Here is a 16,314-nt window from a genome sequence, read left to right as displayed (position 1 = left end):
CGGACAGCAACAAAAGCGGGCCATGAGGAGGAAGGACCCGCCGGGTGGGGGCGGGGCAAAAGAGAGGAGCAAATGGAATCGCCAGCGCGGCTGTGACGCAAGCCATGCAGGGGCCGACCCAGAAGAGGCCCCGCCGCAGAGTAGGAGGCGGGGTCAGTGCGGAGATTGAGAGGCGCGTTCAGGGAAATGCTCACGTGTCGCTGAATCAGAGGCTGAGCCTGCGCGGGGAGAGGCAGGCGGGGTCCTGGATATGGGTACGGGGTGGAAGGGTGGACTCCAGGCTGAAGTGCAGAGGGGCCCGGCGGCCTGGACTCCGGGATGTAAGGGAAGAGGGGGCCGGGGGCTGGAACTCCTGAGGGCGGACTGGGTTTGGGGCTCACCCCCGTTGAGATGGTCTAAAACCTAGGGGCTTGGATTCTTGGTAGCGATGCAGTAGATCGAAGTCTCTGTGACCAAAACACAACTTTGTTTAGCCTGCGGTCTCCCTTGGTCATTTGGGTGGTTATTCTAGTGAGGAGACTCCTATGAAACTTGTGGTCTGAAGTAAAAGGAAAAGACCTAAACTCTCTTTAAGAAAAAAAGACATTTTCTTCACTGGCTCCTGCCTCACTCCAAGTAAGGCAAAGTCCTCACTGAGGCCCAGAAGCACAGTGGCTTCCCTGGTCTTCCTGGAACCTGCCAAGGGCATTTCTCTCTCGGGACCTGTGCGTTTGCTGTTCCCTCTGACTGGAACTCTTTCCCCCATTCTATCCTCATGGCTCTCTTTCTTCTCTTCAGTCGCGTTTCTACTCAGATGTCTCCTTAGCATAGAGCCTCCAGCCCCCTTTCCAGACGGGTCTCCCTTACCTTCCTTTTTCTTCATAGTTCTCTTCCCCTAACTTATCTGTGGACGTTCTTTTCTGCTTCCCCTCTGAAATGGCAATTCCATTACGACCTGGATTTGTGTTTAGTTTGATCATTGCTATAGATCCAGTATCTGGCACATAATTGCAGCTCAGTTTTCATAAAAAATTAACAACTTTGAGAGCCTTTTGTGGAAGACAAGAGGAAGGATTATTGTAGCAATACATAAAGAGTACATGCTATGAACCAGGTGTTCTGTTACACTCTGTCTAGATTGAAGTACTATCACTATTCCCATTTTACAGATGAGCAAACTGAGACCCAGATGGGTTCAACACCTTGCCACAGGTCACAGCTATTAGGTAGCAGGGCCTAGACTCAAAACCTGCCAGCTTAACCACTGTGTGAGAGGGAGGTAGATGGAACCCCCAGGTGGAGTGCGGAGAGACCCAAGCAGTGATATAACTTTGTACTTGAATTTTAGCCCTGAACTATTAAGCAGATGACTTTGTTGGCCTCCAAACCATCTGCAAAAATCTGCTACAAGAAACAGCCTTAAAAATAAATAAAATAGACAAAAAATTAAAGAAGGAATGGGACCCTTTAGGGAAATAAAGTGCTAAAGAACAACCTTGTGTTGGGAGATGGGGGGAGAAAAAAGGGTAGGTCATGGCAGGAGCTGCTGGGAAGGGCAGAATTGCTTCAGGAGGGGCAAATTATCGGGGTCACAAGATTAAAGGGTGAAGCCCAAAGGGCTTGGGGAGAACCAGGTCTTCAATAATTGAGCACCGTCTGCAGGCCAGACCCTGTGCCTTGTGTCTCTTCCACCTGAGTCCCTTCCCTCACCTATTCCTCTACTGCTGAGGACTCCAGAGATGGTCCCAGGGAGGGATGGCATTCCCACAAAACACAAATTACGGAGCAAAAAGAATATTTTGGGTGAAAAATACAAATTATTTAAAAATACAGATTATTAATCTGAGGGGGGATTCAGAAGGACTGAAAAAGGACTAGGACTCTGGGTGGGAGAGGAGGGCTGGACAGCAGCGTTGTCAGGCCAGAGGTGGTATGAGTCCCCGGTCCTAGGTTCAGACTGCCTGGAGCATCATGCTGGACCAGAAATTCACGTAGTTCAGGTAGGAAAAGAAGCCTGGGGGAGGAAGTGAGCAGAGAGGGTGAGGTGCAACTCTGATCCCGGTCTTCTCCCCAAGCCCAACCACTGTCCCCAACCCAAACTCAACCCCATCCCCAACTCCATCCCATCCCTCACCTGTCCCAATCCCATTCCTAAATTTGAGCCCAGCCCCTCCCCCTCCACTTTTCCCAAACCCCCATCTTCCAACCCAAACCTAAACTCATCCCCTACGGTCCCCAACCTATTTCCAGAACCCAGCCAAACCCTATCCCCACATCCAGCCCTATGCCTAACCCCAGTCTCCTCTCCTGACTCTGTCTCCCCCCTCAGTGCCACCTAGCCCTGTCCACAACCCCGTCCCCATCCCAAACTCTAGCACACAGTCTCCATCTGCATCTCTGAGCCCATGCCCGAACCCAGCCCCCGCCAAGCCCAGACCAGTCATCAGGAAGAGAAAGACGCCAGTCCACGCCAGGTAGAAGCTGCACCCCAGCCTGTAGGTCATGCCTTCCTGCAGGTACTCATGCGCTTGCCTCAGGTAGAACAGGACCCCCAGGATCATGCTGCTTCCTGCACAAGGACAGGCGTTATGATGGGCGTGAGGTGTGTGGTGACCCTTGCCCATAGTCGGCTGCCTGGCTCTTGCTTATTGTTTACCCACTTCTACACTTCCCCATACCTCTGCTCGCAAGCAGGGAACGAAGCTCCAGACAGTGCCATGGCAGAGGACATGGGAAGTGCAAATGTTCTTTAACCAAACGATGGTTAAATGGCCCTGAAACCACAGACTTTGGAGCCATCAAAAGACCAGAGCTCTTGTGTTGCCTATGTCTGCCACCCTAGGACAGCCACTCCATCTCTCTGGGCCTCATTTTCCTCATCTGTAAAGTGAGCATAATCGTAGGTCCTAGCCCCTTGGGCTCTTGTGAGGAGTTACTGAGATGGGCACAATTCCTGGCACAGTGGGTCCTCACAAATTGAGACTGAGCATTATCATTATATTGGGTCTTTAATTTGTGGGCTTCTGAAGCAATGGGCCAGGAACTCAGCCATTCTGGATATTTTTGTTCTGTTTTGAAGTGACATGAATTAAAGATAAAAGGAAAAGATATTTTTTCACACAGTGGAGGACTGGGTGATTTGTTTCATGTTATTGAAAAAATTCAGGAGGTGCATTCCCTTGAGTTAAAAGGGGGAATGGGCAGAAATGATTTTCTTATAGAAAAAAATGTCCTATTTTGGATGACATAAAATGGAAGTGTTTTCTACCCTTTTTACCTTATATTTAAAACAATCGGGAAGAGTTACTAGGCAAACTATAAACACCATTTACTAAGAAGGAAACAGGAAGTTGAGTGTTCTCTAGGCTAGGTCTTAACTATCACTCCCCAAGAACGTTCTTCTGAAAGTTAAGGTCAATTACTACAAGAGAGAGGAGTACAATATCCTTCACTTCCAAATGAAAGCCCCCCCAACCAACCCACTTTAAAAAGTTTGACTTGACATGCAAATGGAAAATTAAACTATTCTAACGAGAATGTCAATTCTGAGTTATCTGGTTGGTGGGGGGATGGGAGAATTATCATGATAAGGACTTGTGCAAAGTTAAAGTTAAATAGCTACCGCCAAGTAATGACTTTCTAATTCAATCCTCAGTACATTGCCACGTGGTAGAAGTTTTATCCCCATCCTACAGATAAGCAAACTGTGGCTCAGAAAGGTTAAGTAGCTTGAACAGAAACACAAGCTGCTGGTGGTTGGGAGACAGGATTTGGGATGGGGTTGGAATTGGAAATGGGTTGTGTACTGGGAAGAGGTTAAAGTTTTAGTGGTAAGGATGGAGGTTATGGTGGGGGATGAGGATCAACTAGAGATTGGTAAGAGGATGTAGTTGGGGATGAGTTGGGTTGAGTTTGGGAGTGAGGTTCGCAGGTGGTCGGGTTGGGTTGGATTGGGAATGACCGTAAGGGATCGAGTTGAGCAGGGTGTTGAGGTCTGGGGAGGGGCTGGGGATGGTGGTGGGAATGGTTTGGAGTTGGGAGAGGAGACAGAGTTGTAATGGGGCGGGGATGGAGCTGGATATCACAAAGCAGAGGTGAGCGAGTTTGAGTTTTGTTAGTGATTGAAGGTGGGAGGTGACGTGGAGGCTGGTATGGGGTAGAAATGGGGTTGGGCTGGAAGTTGATATTTTTTGTTGGGTTGGGTTGGGGATTTGGAGGGAGACAGGATCGGGATTGGGGATGGGATTGGGGTGGGCTGGGGAGGGGGCTGGCTATCATGATAGGTGCTGGGTGAGGTGCTTCCTGAGGGAAGGATTTCAGTGCCATGCCTGTCAAGATACTGCTGATGATGTTGGAGAAGTCTAGCGTGGGTAAGTTGGAGCTTGTGAAGAAGACGATGTTTATGAGCACGATGGAGAGGCAGAAGCTGGTGATGAAGGCGACAAAGAGGAAGATCCAGGTAACGTCCAAGAAGTCTGGGGAGGGAAGAGAATCAGGAACACCAAGACAGGCCCCCAGGCTCTGAGCGTGGGAGAGAGGTTCCCCAGTGAGTCCGGGAATATTCTCAGACCCTCTCCCTTGCAAATTCTTTCTCCCCATTTTAAGAACATTGAAGTTCAACATCAAGGTATACCCTCTGGGTCAGTAAGAACAGGTTCTTGGGCCATGAGGAATGGGGTGGGCATTGAGGAACCAGCTTGATGTGGTAAGGACAGATTTCCTAGGGTGAAAAAGCCTCACGATAACGTGTGAGGTCCTAGAGTTGTGAGGACTGTGAAGTGGGCATCGTGTAGGTGAGGATGAGCATAAGGCAGTGAGGACCATCCCAGGGAAGGCAGAAAGGGGTCCCTGGGACACAGAGGAGAGGTGAGTCCCGAGAATGCAGGGTCTAGGGCAGGCCTTACAAGCAGTCCGGTCGTACTCATGCATGCAGGAGATGTTGAAACACTGCGTAAAGAGAATGGTGTCGATGGGGATGGTGAGGGGGCCAGCAGGGTCCCCAGGGGGTGTCAATGGCACCTGGAAGTGGATCCAGGCCTGGCCCAGAGAGATGCAACCGATGATCATCATGCCAGCCAGGCTCAGTATCAGGCTCAGCTGGTGGCTGAACTTCTTGGCCTGTTGCAGCAGCCACCAGCCCGTGGGCAGCCGTGAATGTCTGTGCCTACGTATCTTCTGAATCCTGCAGCAGATAACCCACCACCAGTGTCAGCACTGAGTCCAACCACCAAACCCAGCCACCCCAGGTCCAGCTGCCAGACACTGTCCCACCCAGCCTCACCTTCAGACTCTGTCTTCCTTATGTCCATCCTCCATGCCCTCTGTTTCCTAGTCCCCTTGTCTCCAGATGAGCTTCCAGGACCACCTCCCCCAGATTCAGTCTCTAGGCCGAATCACATATCCAGCCTCTATGGCGTACCCCAGCCGGAGCCACCTTCAGGTCCAGCTTCTAAGCCCTGCCACATCTAGATCTAACCTCCAGTTTCTGCGCTGCTGGCCATGCTTCTGGTCCCTGATCTTGGACTGCTGCCCCTTTCTCAGAGTTCTAGCCCAGAGCCTGGCCTACTGCCTGGAACCCTCTGCCTCTCACCTGCCAGAATCAACCTCAAGGGAGCTGTCTGATGGTAAATTGTGGATACTGCTTTCTAGGGTATTTTGGTTGAGTTGAGTGCTGTCCTCAAAGTCTTCGAAACTCTCCTTGGAGGTCCAGATCATTGATTCCACACTTTTCCTACTGGCGTCTGGGCTATGAGTAATTGAATGGGGAACACTGGTTTTGGCCTGGATTGGTAACATGGAGCCTTGAACGCCCGCATGGAGACTCTGAGGTCTTGGTGGGTGGTCTTGTTTACCGTAGGTACGGGATTCCATATTGGTCCAGGGGGTGTGAGTAGTTAATGGAGGGCTTCGGACACTGAGATAGCGAGTTTGGAAAGTTGGCAGAACATCTTGAGTATCGAAATGGCGACTGTAGGTTATTGACCGTGTGTCTTGGAGGCTGACATGGCGACCACCGACCGGCAGAGGGACTTCGAAGCTGACTCGGCAACCGCCGACCGGCAGAGGGACTTCGAGGCTGACTTGGCGACCGCCGACTGGCAGAGGGTCTTGGATGCTGACTTGGTGACTCTTGACTGGTAGAGGTTCTTGGAGGCTGACCTGGAAACTGGGGGTAATCGGCGCAGGGTCTTGGCTCTTGTCTTGGATGTTGTTGGAAGCTTCTGGAAGGAAACCTGGCTGGGTGCTCTGGCGGCCAGCTTGGGACTTCTGGGACATGTGGAGCTGCAGGGCAAGACCAGTTCCCACATGCACTGAACAGCCTGCCAACTGCCTCAGGCCCCACTTCCAGGCACCTTCATGGCCACCTGGAAATCCGCTGCTCTCTCTTCCCGGTTCAGGCTCTGTGCTTTGGGGTTTAGATCTTCCTGTGCCTCTGTACCTTCCTCTGTGTCTCTTGGTCTCTCCTGCTGTCCACAGGCAGGCCTCCGGGCTTCGGTCTGGCCTGCTGCTGGGGGCAGGGGCGAGGAGTTCCGTGACAGTTGGTGGGGGGTTCTAGGAAGTTGGGACGTTGGCCATGGACTCATACTCCACCCCAGCTCTGTGTGAGTGACATGGCTGGGGCTGGGTCAGGATGCATTCAGCGTGGGGTCTGGGCAAGGTCGTGATTAGGTCAAGAACAGGTCACAGCTGGGTTAGGTGCTAGGACTGGGCAGGGTTGGGTGGGGGAAAAGGAGCCGTCAGAGTGGAGACAGAACAGGGTCAGCTGCAGTGGGGTCAGGATGGGGACCACAGGGTCCGAGAGGGTCTAGAGTAGGGTCAGGGCTGGGTGGGGAAGATTCAGGGCCGGGTCGCCAGCATCTCTGAGATGAGTTCTTACAGTTTTTGGTGGCCTGAGATCTGAATTTATCATTCTCTCTGCCTGCGTGCCCCTAGGGCCTTATCTGGATCAATCTCAGCCCTTGATTCCCTTCTCGAGCTCCATGGCTCTTGGTCCCTTTCTTTCTCTTCTGTGTCTGTCTCTCTTCGCCTGTCCCTGAGGCCTCAGGGACCCACAGAAGATTGGGCCTGCCTCCCATCCTCAAAGGAGAGAGGAGGCAGACCCAGCCACAGCTTGGGAAGGGCTCAAGAGAAGTCAGCAGGGGTTCAGGCACCCCAAGTATGTGTAGCCTTTCCAGTCAGGAGTGGGGACTTTTCAAACTGCTGTCTCCCTCATCCATTCCTTTGTCTTTTATAACGATCTTTTGGGAAAAAAAACACACCCACAAACTTTTATGTCTTTAATTACATCATTATCTGTTTGACTCTTCTGTGCCTGTTTTCTCATCTGTCAAAGGAGATAGTGATCCTTCAGGGGGTTGTCGTAAGCATAAAATGGGTTAATATCAAGCAAAAGTACTCAGAACCCATTGTAAAAAGCACCTGTTGAGTTTTCACACATCACGGCTATTTGTTTTGATTCTAAAAGTTTCTCAATTCCCCCAAGCTCCTTCCTGAGCTCCAAACCCAGTGGCCAACCTCCTCGGCAAGCCAAATTGAGATGTACCGCGGAAAGAGAGAAAGAGGGTACCATGAATGCATGGTGCTGCTATACCTTGATGCCACCGTTCATGTATTCATTACCCATTTTGTTTAATAAATAGCAAAGGCTCTGTACCAGGTGACAGGGGTGCAGCAGGGTAGGAGGACCTACCCTCATGGAGGTCTGCTGGGAAGGCCGGTAGGGAGCAAGATCGGGAATCAGGTCTGTGATACAGCAGCGGAGAGATGCCTGTGACACGATGTGAGCTTTGGATGGGTTCCATTTGGATTCCATTCAAGAATGAAGGCTGGAGGTGGGGCTGGAGCCTCAGGAAAGGCGATGGGAAGGAAGTGACATTGGAGGTGAGATCTAAAGGTGAATGGGGCAGTTGGGCAAAGGTGAAAGAAGAGCACCCCAGGCAGAGGGAAGCACCCCGAGCTGTGTCGAGAGGCCCGGGTTGGAAAGTTCTTGGTGTGCTGGGAGGAACCCTGTTAGGTCTAGGGGTGCTAGAGGTAAGTGACCAGTGGGGGGTCAGGAAGGCTGGCAGGATCACAGGGGCTGGGCCACATGTGCTCATTCTTTTGATACCATGGGTCTTGGCCGCATGAACACGCTTTGGAACCTGTATCCTAGTTGTGAGAGTCCTGGGTGGCCATCTGCAACAGGGCTGGAGATGGGGGGGATGAAGGTGAGAGCAGATGGAGCTGGGCCTTGGGGAACGGGGACCAGAGAGGAGGGGGCTGGAAACGAAGCAAATAGGTTTGGGCTTAGGCTGGGGCTGTGAAAGGGGGATGACCTGGGCCTTAGGGTTAGAGGTGAGAGTGGGGATGCATTTGGAGTCAGGAACGTGGGTGCGGACGTGTTTGAGGGTTAGGAGAAGGAAAATATGCGGATGGCATGGGGTTGTGAATGGTGCTGGAGAGAAAGGTAATGTTGTGGATGGGACAGGAACAGAGAGGGATGAGGGGTGGTTGGGGCTTGGTGGGGGTGAGGAGAGGGCTGTGGGCAGAAGGAAATTGAGAACAGGGTAACAAGTAAAGTTTGGGTGGAGATAGAGATGTGGCTATGCATGGAGATGGAGGCCAGAATGCCACAGGGTGAGGCAGGTGTACCCAGGCCCCCAGAATTCTCTTCTTTCCCAGTAAAGCTGGTGTCTCCCTGGAATTACTACAAGTTCATCCTGCGGGCCTGTTGTCTCGTCCTCAGCATCCTGGCGACCCTGATGATTCTCAGCACGGTGGATGGGCGTATGGCCCACGTGCAGGGCTCCTACACTGGCTACCTGGGCATCTGGCCTAACTGCGGGAGGCACAGGTGTGCCAACCTGGACCAAGTCACTGGTCAGTAGGAGCCTTGACAGGCTATGGGGTGCTCCGGAGGCAGGGTTCTCTGGACATGGTTGGAGCAGAAATCTCTGGGGGAATCTTTTTGGGTGTCCTTGGAAGAAGTCTTTAGAATTCTGGGGATCTCTGAAGGTCTTGTGAGGGAGTCTTCTGGAGTTTTTAGGTGTCTGATAAGGAAATGGAACTGTCATACTGCACAGGAAAGACAATACTACACGTGCCTGCAAGCAATCTTCCTCATAATTAGATGGCTAAAGACCACAGTTCTCTCTCACTTGCTTTTTAAAACAGTTTTGTTTTTAGTTTAAGACGATAAGAGGCTTTCAGCTCCTTCAGAAATAATTCTGCCTCCTGTAGGTCTCTGTGCAAGTCCAGGGCTGTTCAGCATTGCAGCAGGGCCTGGCGCCAGCCCCACCCAGATGATAGCGGGATAAACCTGGGCTCGTGCCTTCCCCTCTCTGTGCTCTGGTTTCCTCATTTCTAAAATGGCAGTGATCAGAGCACCTACCTGTGGGCTGTTTGAGGAATAAATGAGTTAAAACACCTAAAGGAATTAGAACAGGGCCTGGTACACATTAAGGGCCGCACCAGTGTTAGCTGTTTTTATTATAAGGATTTTTTTTTCCTGGCCAATGCATCTGCCTGCATTTCAGATCTGAAAATAAGTGCTTAGGAAACTTCCATAACACTGTGTAGTGTTAATCTTATTTATGCATTTTGGATATCTCTTTCTCTTATACCTCCCAAACTTAAGCTGGTGTAAGACGAACGGTGGTTTCAAGTTGTGGAAAATTCCAGCGGCGTCGATCACTCCGGGTTCAGGTACTGCTGGATCTAGGTGCTTTAGGAGTGTCATCAGGGGCCTGTCCCTCAGGTGTCCCTGAAGGCATTCTCTGTGTCAGGCCCTCAGGCAAGCTGTGCATGGTGGCAGTGCAGTCATCAGCAGCCCCTGGATTCCATTTCTTCTGTGAACAACCTCAGAGACAAGGGCAGGAGTTGCCTTCTGTGGCCCTCAGGCTAGTGTAGCGGGCATAGCTCTGATGGGATATGAATCCCTTGGGATTTCTCTCTTCCCTGAGCCAGTTGCTGTGGTCAGCAGGATGTCATGCTGTGATGGGGTGGCTCTGAATCACACGTTTTTCTTAAGCGTCAATGGAGGGGTAACTTCCGTAAGAAGAGGATGGACGGTAGGTGCAGAATTGCTTCGAGCAAAACCCAGTTGCTGTTGCCAGAAGAATGGGAACAGATGTGGGTGGGCATAACGATGCAGCACAATCCCCCCAGCCCGTATTTACCATACTTTATTTGAGCATAATTGCTTTGGGGGTAGATTCCCAAGAACAGAACAGCAGCGCTTCAAAAGGGCTGACAAAACTTTGTAAGGCTTTGATGTACATTCCCCAGAGAAGGCTGGATTCTCCCAACAAGCAACAGAAGCCAATTTAAGCTGGTTTAATTCAACTTATACAGGATGTTGGGAGCTAACAGAATCTCTGAGAGGCCAGAGAACTGGGCTTTGTGGGCTGAGCAATCAGGGCCATGCCCGAAGGCCAGTGGAGAACTGGCTGGCTGGGCAAGCACGCTGCACCTCGCCCCGTGGACCCCAGCCTCTCCAGACTTGGACTCCACTGGGGAACCTCTTTCTCTGCTGCCCCGGGTAGCTGCCTGAGGGTAGCTGTGGTCACCCCAATCAGAATGGAGTGAGTGCCTACTTCTGGCTGCCAATTCCAAGTCTAGCATGGCCCTCTTTTATTGGTGGAGCCTGGCCACAGGCTGAAGTCCCAGCTGAAAGAGAGGCCGGTGCCCTTACTGGGAGTTGTGGATGTACACGCGGGGAAAAAGTCCCCAAATGTAGGGCTGGTGTTCAAAGGTGCTGGGAAGACAGAAAGAGGGGTGAATCTACATTACACTCCCCATTGGTCCTAAAATGTCAACTTTGTGTGATTTTTAAAAATACTCTTTATTTTAAAATCCAATTTGCTTTTATTTCATTTCAACAGGCAAGATCGTTACATGGTTCAACATTTTAATGGGTGTAAGAGTCTCCTCCTCATTTCTGTCTCCCACCCCTCCCATCTCACTCCCTTGGGGCAGCTATTACTAAGCCATTTTTAAGTTTTTGTGTGTTCTTCTCATCATAGTCTCTGCGTATATGAGAAAATGACTGTGTATTTATATGTATGTATGGCTGTATATACACATACCAACTGTTAAGTCCAGGGAGAGGAAATCCTGGGGCAAAATACCTCTAAAAACCGAAATCAGTCAAAGGGAGAAATAAAGTTTAAAACCCATTTATTGCTTACAAACTGCAGTCCAGGGCCACCTCTCTCCTCTGCTCCTGAAGAAGGCAGCAAGCCAGCCCCTCCCCTTAAACTCCCAGGTTCAGACACGCCCTCCGTTGCCCAGGTAATTACCTACTGACATGGAGATGAACTTCTCTCCACCCCTGAGGATATGCAAATGCCCTAAAGCCAGGCGAGATACTCTGGAAATGGTACAATTTTACCCACACCAACATACATGTATATACACATGCATGTATAGCTAGCTATGTGTATATATGTGTTTTATTTATCATTTTGAAAACACAATAGTATTACAGTTCTCTTAAAAGGCAGATCGCCATTTATTGAGTGCTAAGATGTACAATGTACATAAAGAAATAACATAGGTTATGAAGGTTTTTTTTTTTTTTTAAGGTTGCAGAAATTTAGAATTTTTTTGTTCTAATTTCTCCATCCTTGATTCTGAGACCTTACCAATTACTTGTCAGCTCTGGGGAGTTCTCCTCCCTCTAGATTTCTAGTGAACATTCAGTTCTGGTTGTGCATGTTTGTGTGTGTGTGTGTGACTGATTTTGGCTGGCGGCATGCAGGCAGCATTGAATTCTGTGCATCTTGCCAACCTCTGGGAGGGACCTGTGTTAGTTGGGAGTCTTTGGGTCACAAGTGAGAGAAACTTTAACTTTAACTAGCCTGAGTGAAGGAACTTATGGGCCCATCTAAGTGAAAAAGGGTGGGGGTAAGGAATGCTTTCAGGCATGGCTGAACTCAAGGGTCCAAGTGACGGCATCAGACCCCACTGTCTACCTGTTTCTTGGCTACTTAATGGGCTTTATTCTCAAGACGCTCTTATGGCAAGTCTGGTTCTAGTTAGGAAAAAAAAATCATTCTAGATGCTTCAGAGGGTAGTAAATACAGGGAATTGGTTTCATGTGTGACAGAAGAGCTGAGAAGCCAAGTAGGGTAGGATAGGGCATGGTGAGGTAAACTCAGGGAGCCGCTATGCTTCTAGGCCAGAACAAGAGAGGAGGTGGCTGGAATCTTGGAAGAAACGCAGCTGCTGCTGAAGACACCCGCTGAGACAAGAGAAAGGCTGCGGTGGGGAGCGGAGGGTGGGTGGAATGTGCGTATGTGGGAACACCCTGGCTTGCCCCCTCCCTCCAGAGCCAGTCTTCTGCCAGTGCCTCCCATTAGCCAAACAGTCTGATAAGCTTGTGAGCAAAGGAGGCTGGGAAATGTAGTCCTTGCAATACAAGACAGGAAGGGTAGGGGACGGGTCTGAGGGCAGACAGGTACCTGGGCCTCAAGTCCGGTAGGAAAAGGAGTGCAGAAGTTTCCTGCGAAAGTCTTATGCAGCTGGGTCACGTGGTCGCCCCAAACCATATATGGTGACCAAGCAAAGCACCGACTGGCTTATAACTAGGGCTGCATGCGGGGACTGTGCAGTAGGTGAAACGCATGGTGGAGAGGAAAGCTCCTCCTGACCACAGCAGATCGGGTTGGGCCCTAAGATGACAAGAGCCAGGGTCTCCAGTGTCATCTCAGCTGTCTTTCTTTTCTTCTCTTGTCTGCTTTTCCGTCTCAGTTTTACTCTTTCAGAGCTTCTGTACCACATGAGGCTGGGTCCCGGCTCAGCCAGCTCCAGGCTGTCCCTAATAGCTTCAGTTGAAAAAAATCCCATGGCAGAGCTTGGCTGGTTGGCTGTGGTCACGTGCCCATCTTTGGGCCTGTGTGCATAGAACAGGACCTGATTCCAGTGTGTGTGTGTGTGTGTGTGTGTGTGTAGGAGGGGGGTCTTCTCCCCCAACACACCACCAAACATTCCTGAACACCAGCAGGGTGTCCAAGAACTCAATTCTGATGCTCTCTGCCCAGGGACAGCACCAGATTCCCCAGGGGAAGGGCTCCATCCTACAGGACTGCCCTCCATCCCCCACTCCAGGTGACTGTCCCCAGCCCCAGACAGTTTCCTGTGCTTCTGACTACTGGCTACAGAAGGGAAGTTCCCACGACCTGCCTCTTGGGTTCAGTTACTTTGCTAGGGCGGCCTACAGAACTCAGGAAAACACTTACCTGCCAGTTTAATAAAGGATAACGTAAAGGATACCAGTTAACAGCCAAATGAAGACACAGGGCGAGGCTCCAAATAAAGGAGCTTCTCTCCTCAGGGAGCTTGGGGCCTAGCCCGGTGGTATGTGGAGGCAGTCTGGCTCCTACAGTGCAGAAGCTCTCTCGAAGCAGGACCCAGCCAAGCAGACAGCGACAATCTCTTGTCAGGGGTTTTTGTAACAGCTTCATTGCATAGTCACGATTAACTAAATTATTGGCCATTGGCTGATTCATCCTCACTCCTGCCATGGGGTGGGATTCAAAAGTCTCTCATTAACATGACAAAACACCCATTTCACCTTTAAGACTGCAGTTTTCAGGAACTGTAGATGGAGACTAAATCTATCTCAGAATATATATTTGGTCATCTGAGTGACCAAACAATATCTCTTATGATTCATGATATCAAGGCCAATCACTGTGGTCTGGGGGATGGGGCGCTGTGATTGGCTCAGCTAGAGTCACATGACTACCTTTGTGGCCCCAGAGGGCAGAGTAAGTCTTGAGAAGCCCTCAACCAGGAATGTGTAATTGATCCCTAGAGCATTATTGCTGTTCTGTATATGGGACTAAACTTTTGCTTTCTGGTTGGGTGTTAAAGACGTGCGATTTGTCAGAAACAAAGTACATGGAGTCTTACCTCATTTGGCCAAAACTGTCTTGCACCATTTAAAAGCAGACAAAGTAGGAGAGGGCTAAAAGGAGGAGACAGTTCTCAGAAGAGGTTGAAACTCCTGTTAGACTGAACTGTAAGTTGGATAAATACCAGTTTTAACCTGAGCATGATCACCTCCTAGGTACATTGGTTTTAGACCATTTGACTGGAGGTTTTTCTTGTGTGGACATGTGTGTGCGTGTTCTGGGGACTGAGGCAGGGGTGATTTGGAGAATGTGGGGAGCTCTGAGTGTGAATGGGGGTGACACTGGGGGAGATTTTGGGGGCGTGAATGGGCTCACTAGGGGACCTTGGCGTATGAGTGGGAGAAATTTTAGCAGAAGTAGGGTGATTTTGGAGATGACTAGGGGTAACCAAAGTGTCTTGGGTAAGTTTGGGAGTGCTATTGGCAGTGTCTGGGGGTGATATTGAGGGTACTGATGTGACATGCCGTATCTTTTGGGAGTTTGAAGAGGGTGATTCTAGAAATTATTGAGATGATTCTGTGTGGTGACCTTAAGGATGTGAGTGGGGGTGACTGGGGGCCACCTGTGGGGTGGCTTTGGTGGTATAAGGGAGTTGATTATGAGGATATCTGGGGGTTAACTCTGGGGTTAAGTGGGGGTAATTTGGGACAACTTTGAGGGTGTGAGTGGGAATGACTGAGCTGACTTTACAAGTGACTGGGGGTGACTTTGTGAGAGTGGACATCATTTTGGGGTTTCTGTGAGGAAACTTTGGTGATGGGAGTGCGGGAGAATTTGAGGATGTCTTTAGCCAGACTTTGGGGGTGTCTGTTGGGATGCTTATGGGTGTGAGTGGGGGTGAATTCGGAGGGTGGCCTTGAAGAGTTCCGAGATGACTCTGGGGCCTTCTCCCTCTCTCCCCGCCGCAGTTCTTGCCCACATGAGCACGGGCTTCATGATGCTGGCCCTGAGCCTGAGTGTCATTCTCCTCCTGGCCATGTGCCTTTCCCTCAGGCCAGTCTTCTGGTGCCTTAACAAGGTAGACCTTGTCTTCAGTTCCCTCAGCTTCATCACTGGTAAGTGTTGGCTTGGGGGAAGGGGTGTCCTCCCCACCCCAGCACATTTCCCCAGGGCTTTCTTTCCAGCTTTGGGAGGTGCATGTCAAAGCTTCTGCCCTGCTGTCTGGTGGGTCTCTGTCTTTGAATGTCTCTTGGGGGCCTCTGCCCCAGTCTCTCTGAGTGCATCTCAGTTCTACTTTATCCTTTTAGTAGAGATGACTGTGTGGGGGTAACTCCCCCCCTCTTCCTGTTTCCTGTTTCTTTCTGCCTGTTATGGGTGTGTGTCCGCGTGTGCATCTGCGCACGCCTGCTTGTCATGAAGGGTGGGAGCGGATGTCTTTTTTTTCTTGGGGTGCCTGTCCACCCTCGTGTCCATCTCTGGCCCCACCCCAGTGCAGGGTTCCTGATTGTCCTCAGCATGGCGCTCTTTGTTATCCAATGTGAGACGCTGCGCCCGAAGCCACAGGTATCCTACCTGCCGATCACTTACCTGTGCTGGGGCGCTGGCGCCTTGATGCTGTGGGCCGGTGAGAGCAGGGCCTCGGAAGGGCCGGGGGCGGAAGGGGGCGGCCCAGAGAGAACTCGAGACAGGGCCTGGGGCCACCTGGGGCCGAGCGGCAGGGGTTGGGGGAGGTCGGCCTAGAGCGACAGCGCGGGTCCAGGGAGCGGCTTGGAGTCCAGCGACCCACTTAGCGTTCCCTGTCCAGGAATCCTGAGCTACTTAAACTACATGGGCATCTGCAGCAAAGTGAGGTTCTTCATGGAGAGGCGGATGAGCTATCGGCGCTGGGTCTCGCAGCGGGGCGCCCTGAGGTCCGCGTCCCAACAGCAGTCAGAGCCAGACACCAAGCACACCGTGCACCTGCCCAGTTCTCTCACCCTCCCGGGCACACCCCCGGACTCTCAGGACACCAACCAGAAACCGAGGCTAGGTGCTGGGCCCGCCCCGTTCATCGTGGCTGTGCGCCCATTGGACCTCCCTTGAGGTCTCACTCCCTAAGAACAGGCCTTGCCCTCCGGGGACCTTAGCGGCTCTGCTCCTGCCCACTGAGTCCTCAGCCTGCCCTCGCCTTCTGAGCGCACCTGGAGCAGCGAGGCCCGTTGGCATGGCCCCTCGCAGGCCACGCCCCGAAGCCCCACACCCTCTTCAGAACACCTCCCCTTCCAAGGCCTGGAGTTGACCTAGGCACCTGCTGGACCTAGACCTTCGGAGGAACAGACCCCTCCTCAGAAAGGAGTGACTTGCAATAACATCCCCGCCCCCTTCTAGGCTTCCCGCCACAATAAAATCTGGGTGCCACCCAACCTTTCAGAGTCCAACCCTCTTTTGTGTCCTCTCCCCCAAGGCAAGGTTGGACCTGGGGTGTGTGAATTGGTCTGAGTCCCTGCCTTGCCGTTTG

General features: G+C 51.3%; 2 protein-coding genes across 11 annotated transcripts; one reads left to right on the top strand and one right to left on the bottom strand.

The window, feature by feature from the left end:
• Positions 1–1,681: 1,681 nt before the first annotated feature.
• LOC118973783 (uncharacterized) lies at positions 1,682–6,255 on the bottom strand. Of its 3 annotated transcripts, XM_073225637.1 has the most exons (6): positions 5,570–6,255; positions 4,999–5,161; positions 4,884–4,926; positions 4,308–4,454; positions 2,467–2,548; positions 1,682–1,993 (listed from the first exon to the last, which is right to left on the bottom strand). In XM_073225637.1, exons 1-6 carry the CDS (start codon positions 6,253–6,255, stop codon positions 1,834–1,836), a joined length of 1,281 nt encoding a protein of 426 aa, XP_073081738.1. In that variant the 3' UTR covers positions 1,682–1,833. The 3 variants fall into 3 exon arrangements, with proteins under 3 accessions (XP_073081738.1, XP_073081737.1, XP_036881560.2); XM_073225636.1 differs by having other exon boundaries at positions 1,689–1,993; positions 4,884–5,161; XM_037025665.2 differs by having other exon boundaries at positions 1,771–1,993; positions 2,417–2,548; positions 4,884–5,161.
• An 81-nt stretch (positions 6,256–6,336) lies between these two features.
• On the top strand, positions 6,337–16,267 carry LOC118973821 (uncharacterized). Of its 8 annotated transcripts, none has more exons than XM_073225638.1 (5): positions 6,337–6,581; positions 8,705–8,838; positions 14,786–14,932; positions 15,313–15,441; positions 15,622–16,267. In XM_073225638.1, the coding sequence occupies exons 1-5, from the start codon at positions 6,337–6,339 to the stop codon at positions 15,897–15,899; spliced, it is 933 nt and encodes a 310-aa protein (XP_073081739.1). In that variant the 3' UTR covers positions 15,900–16,267. The 8 variants fall into 8 exon arrangements, with proteins under 8 accessions (XP_073081739.1, XP_073081742.1, XP_073081745.1 ...); XM_073225644.1 differs by having other exon boundaries at positions 6,497–6,581; positions 8,646–8,838; XM_073225642.1 differs by having other exon boundaries at positions 6,501–6,581; positions 8,641–8,838.
• The last annotated feature ends 47 nt before the right edge of the window (positions 16,268–16,314 follow it).

Source organism: Manis javanica, chromosome 17 (genome assembly GCF_040802235.1).
Source record: "Manis javanica isolate MJ-LG chromosome 17, MJ_LKY, whole genome shotgun sequence".
NCBI classification, from domain to species: domain Eukaryota; kingdom Metazoa; phylum Chordata; class Mammalia; order Pholidota; family Manidae; genus Manis; species Manis javanica.
Note: the sequence above shows the minus strand (reverse complement) of the source record. Positions and strands in the feature narration are given on the sequence as shown.

Bases quoted from the DNA above. Each gene is read 5' to 3' on its own strand.
- LOC118973783 (XM_073225636.1), bottom strand. From the start codon at position 6,255: ATGTCCCAGAAGTCCCAAGCTGGCCGCCAGAGCACCCAGCCAGGTTTC. The intron at 5,162-5,569 runs GTGAGAGGCAGA...TATCTGCTGCAG, and splicing joins CTTGAGGTTGATTCTGGCAG to GATTCAGAAGATACGTAGGC. The intron at 4,455-4,883 runs GTAAGGCCTGCC...TTCCCTCCCCAG, and splicing joins TGAGTACGACCGGACTGCTT to ACTTCTTGGACGTTACCTGG.
- LOC118973821 (XM_073225638.1), top strand. From the start codon at position 6,337: ATGGCCACCTGGAAATCCGCTGCTCTCTCTTCCCGGTTCAGGCTCTGT. The intron at 6,582-8,704 runs GTGAGTGACATG...TCTCGTCCTCAG, and splicing joins ATACTCCACCCCAGCTCTGT to CATCCTGGCGACCCTGATGA. The intron at 15,442-15,621 runs GTGAGAGCAGGG...TTCCCTGTCCAG, and splicing joins CGCCTTGATGCTGTGGGCCG to GAATCCTGAGCTACTTAAAC.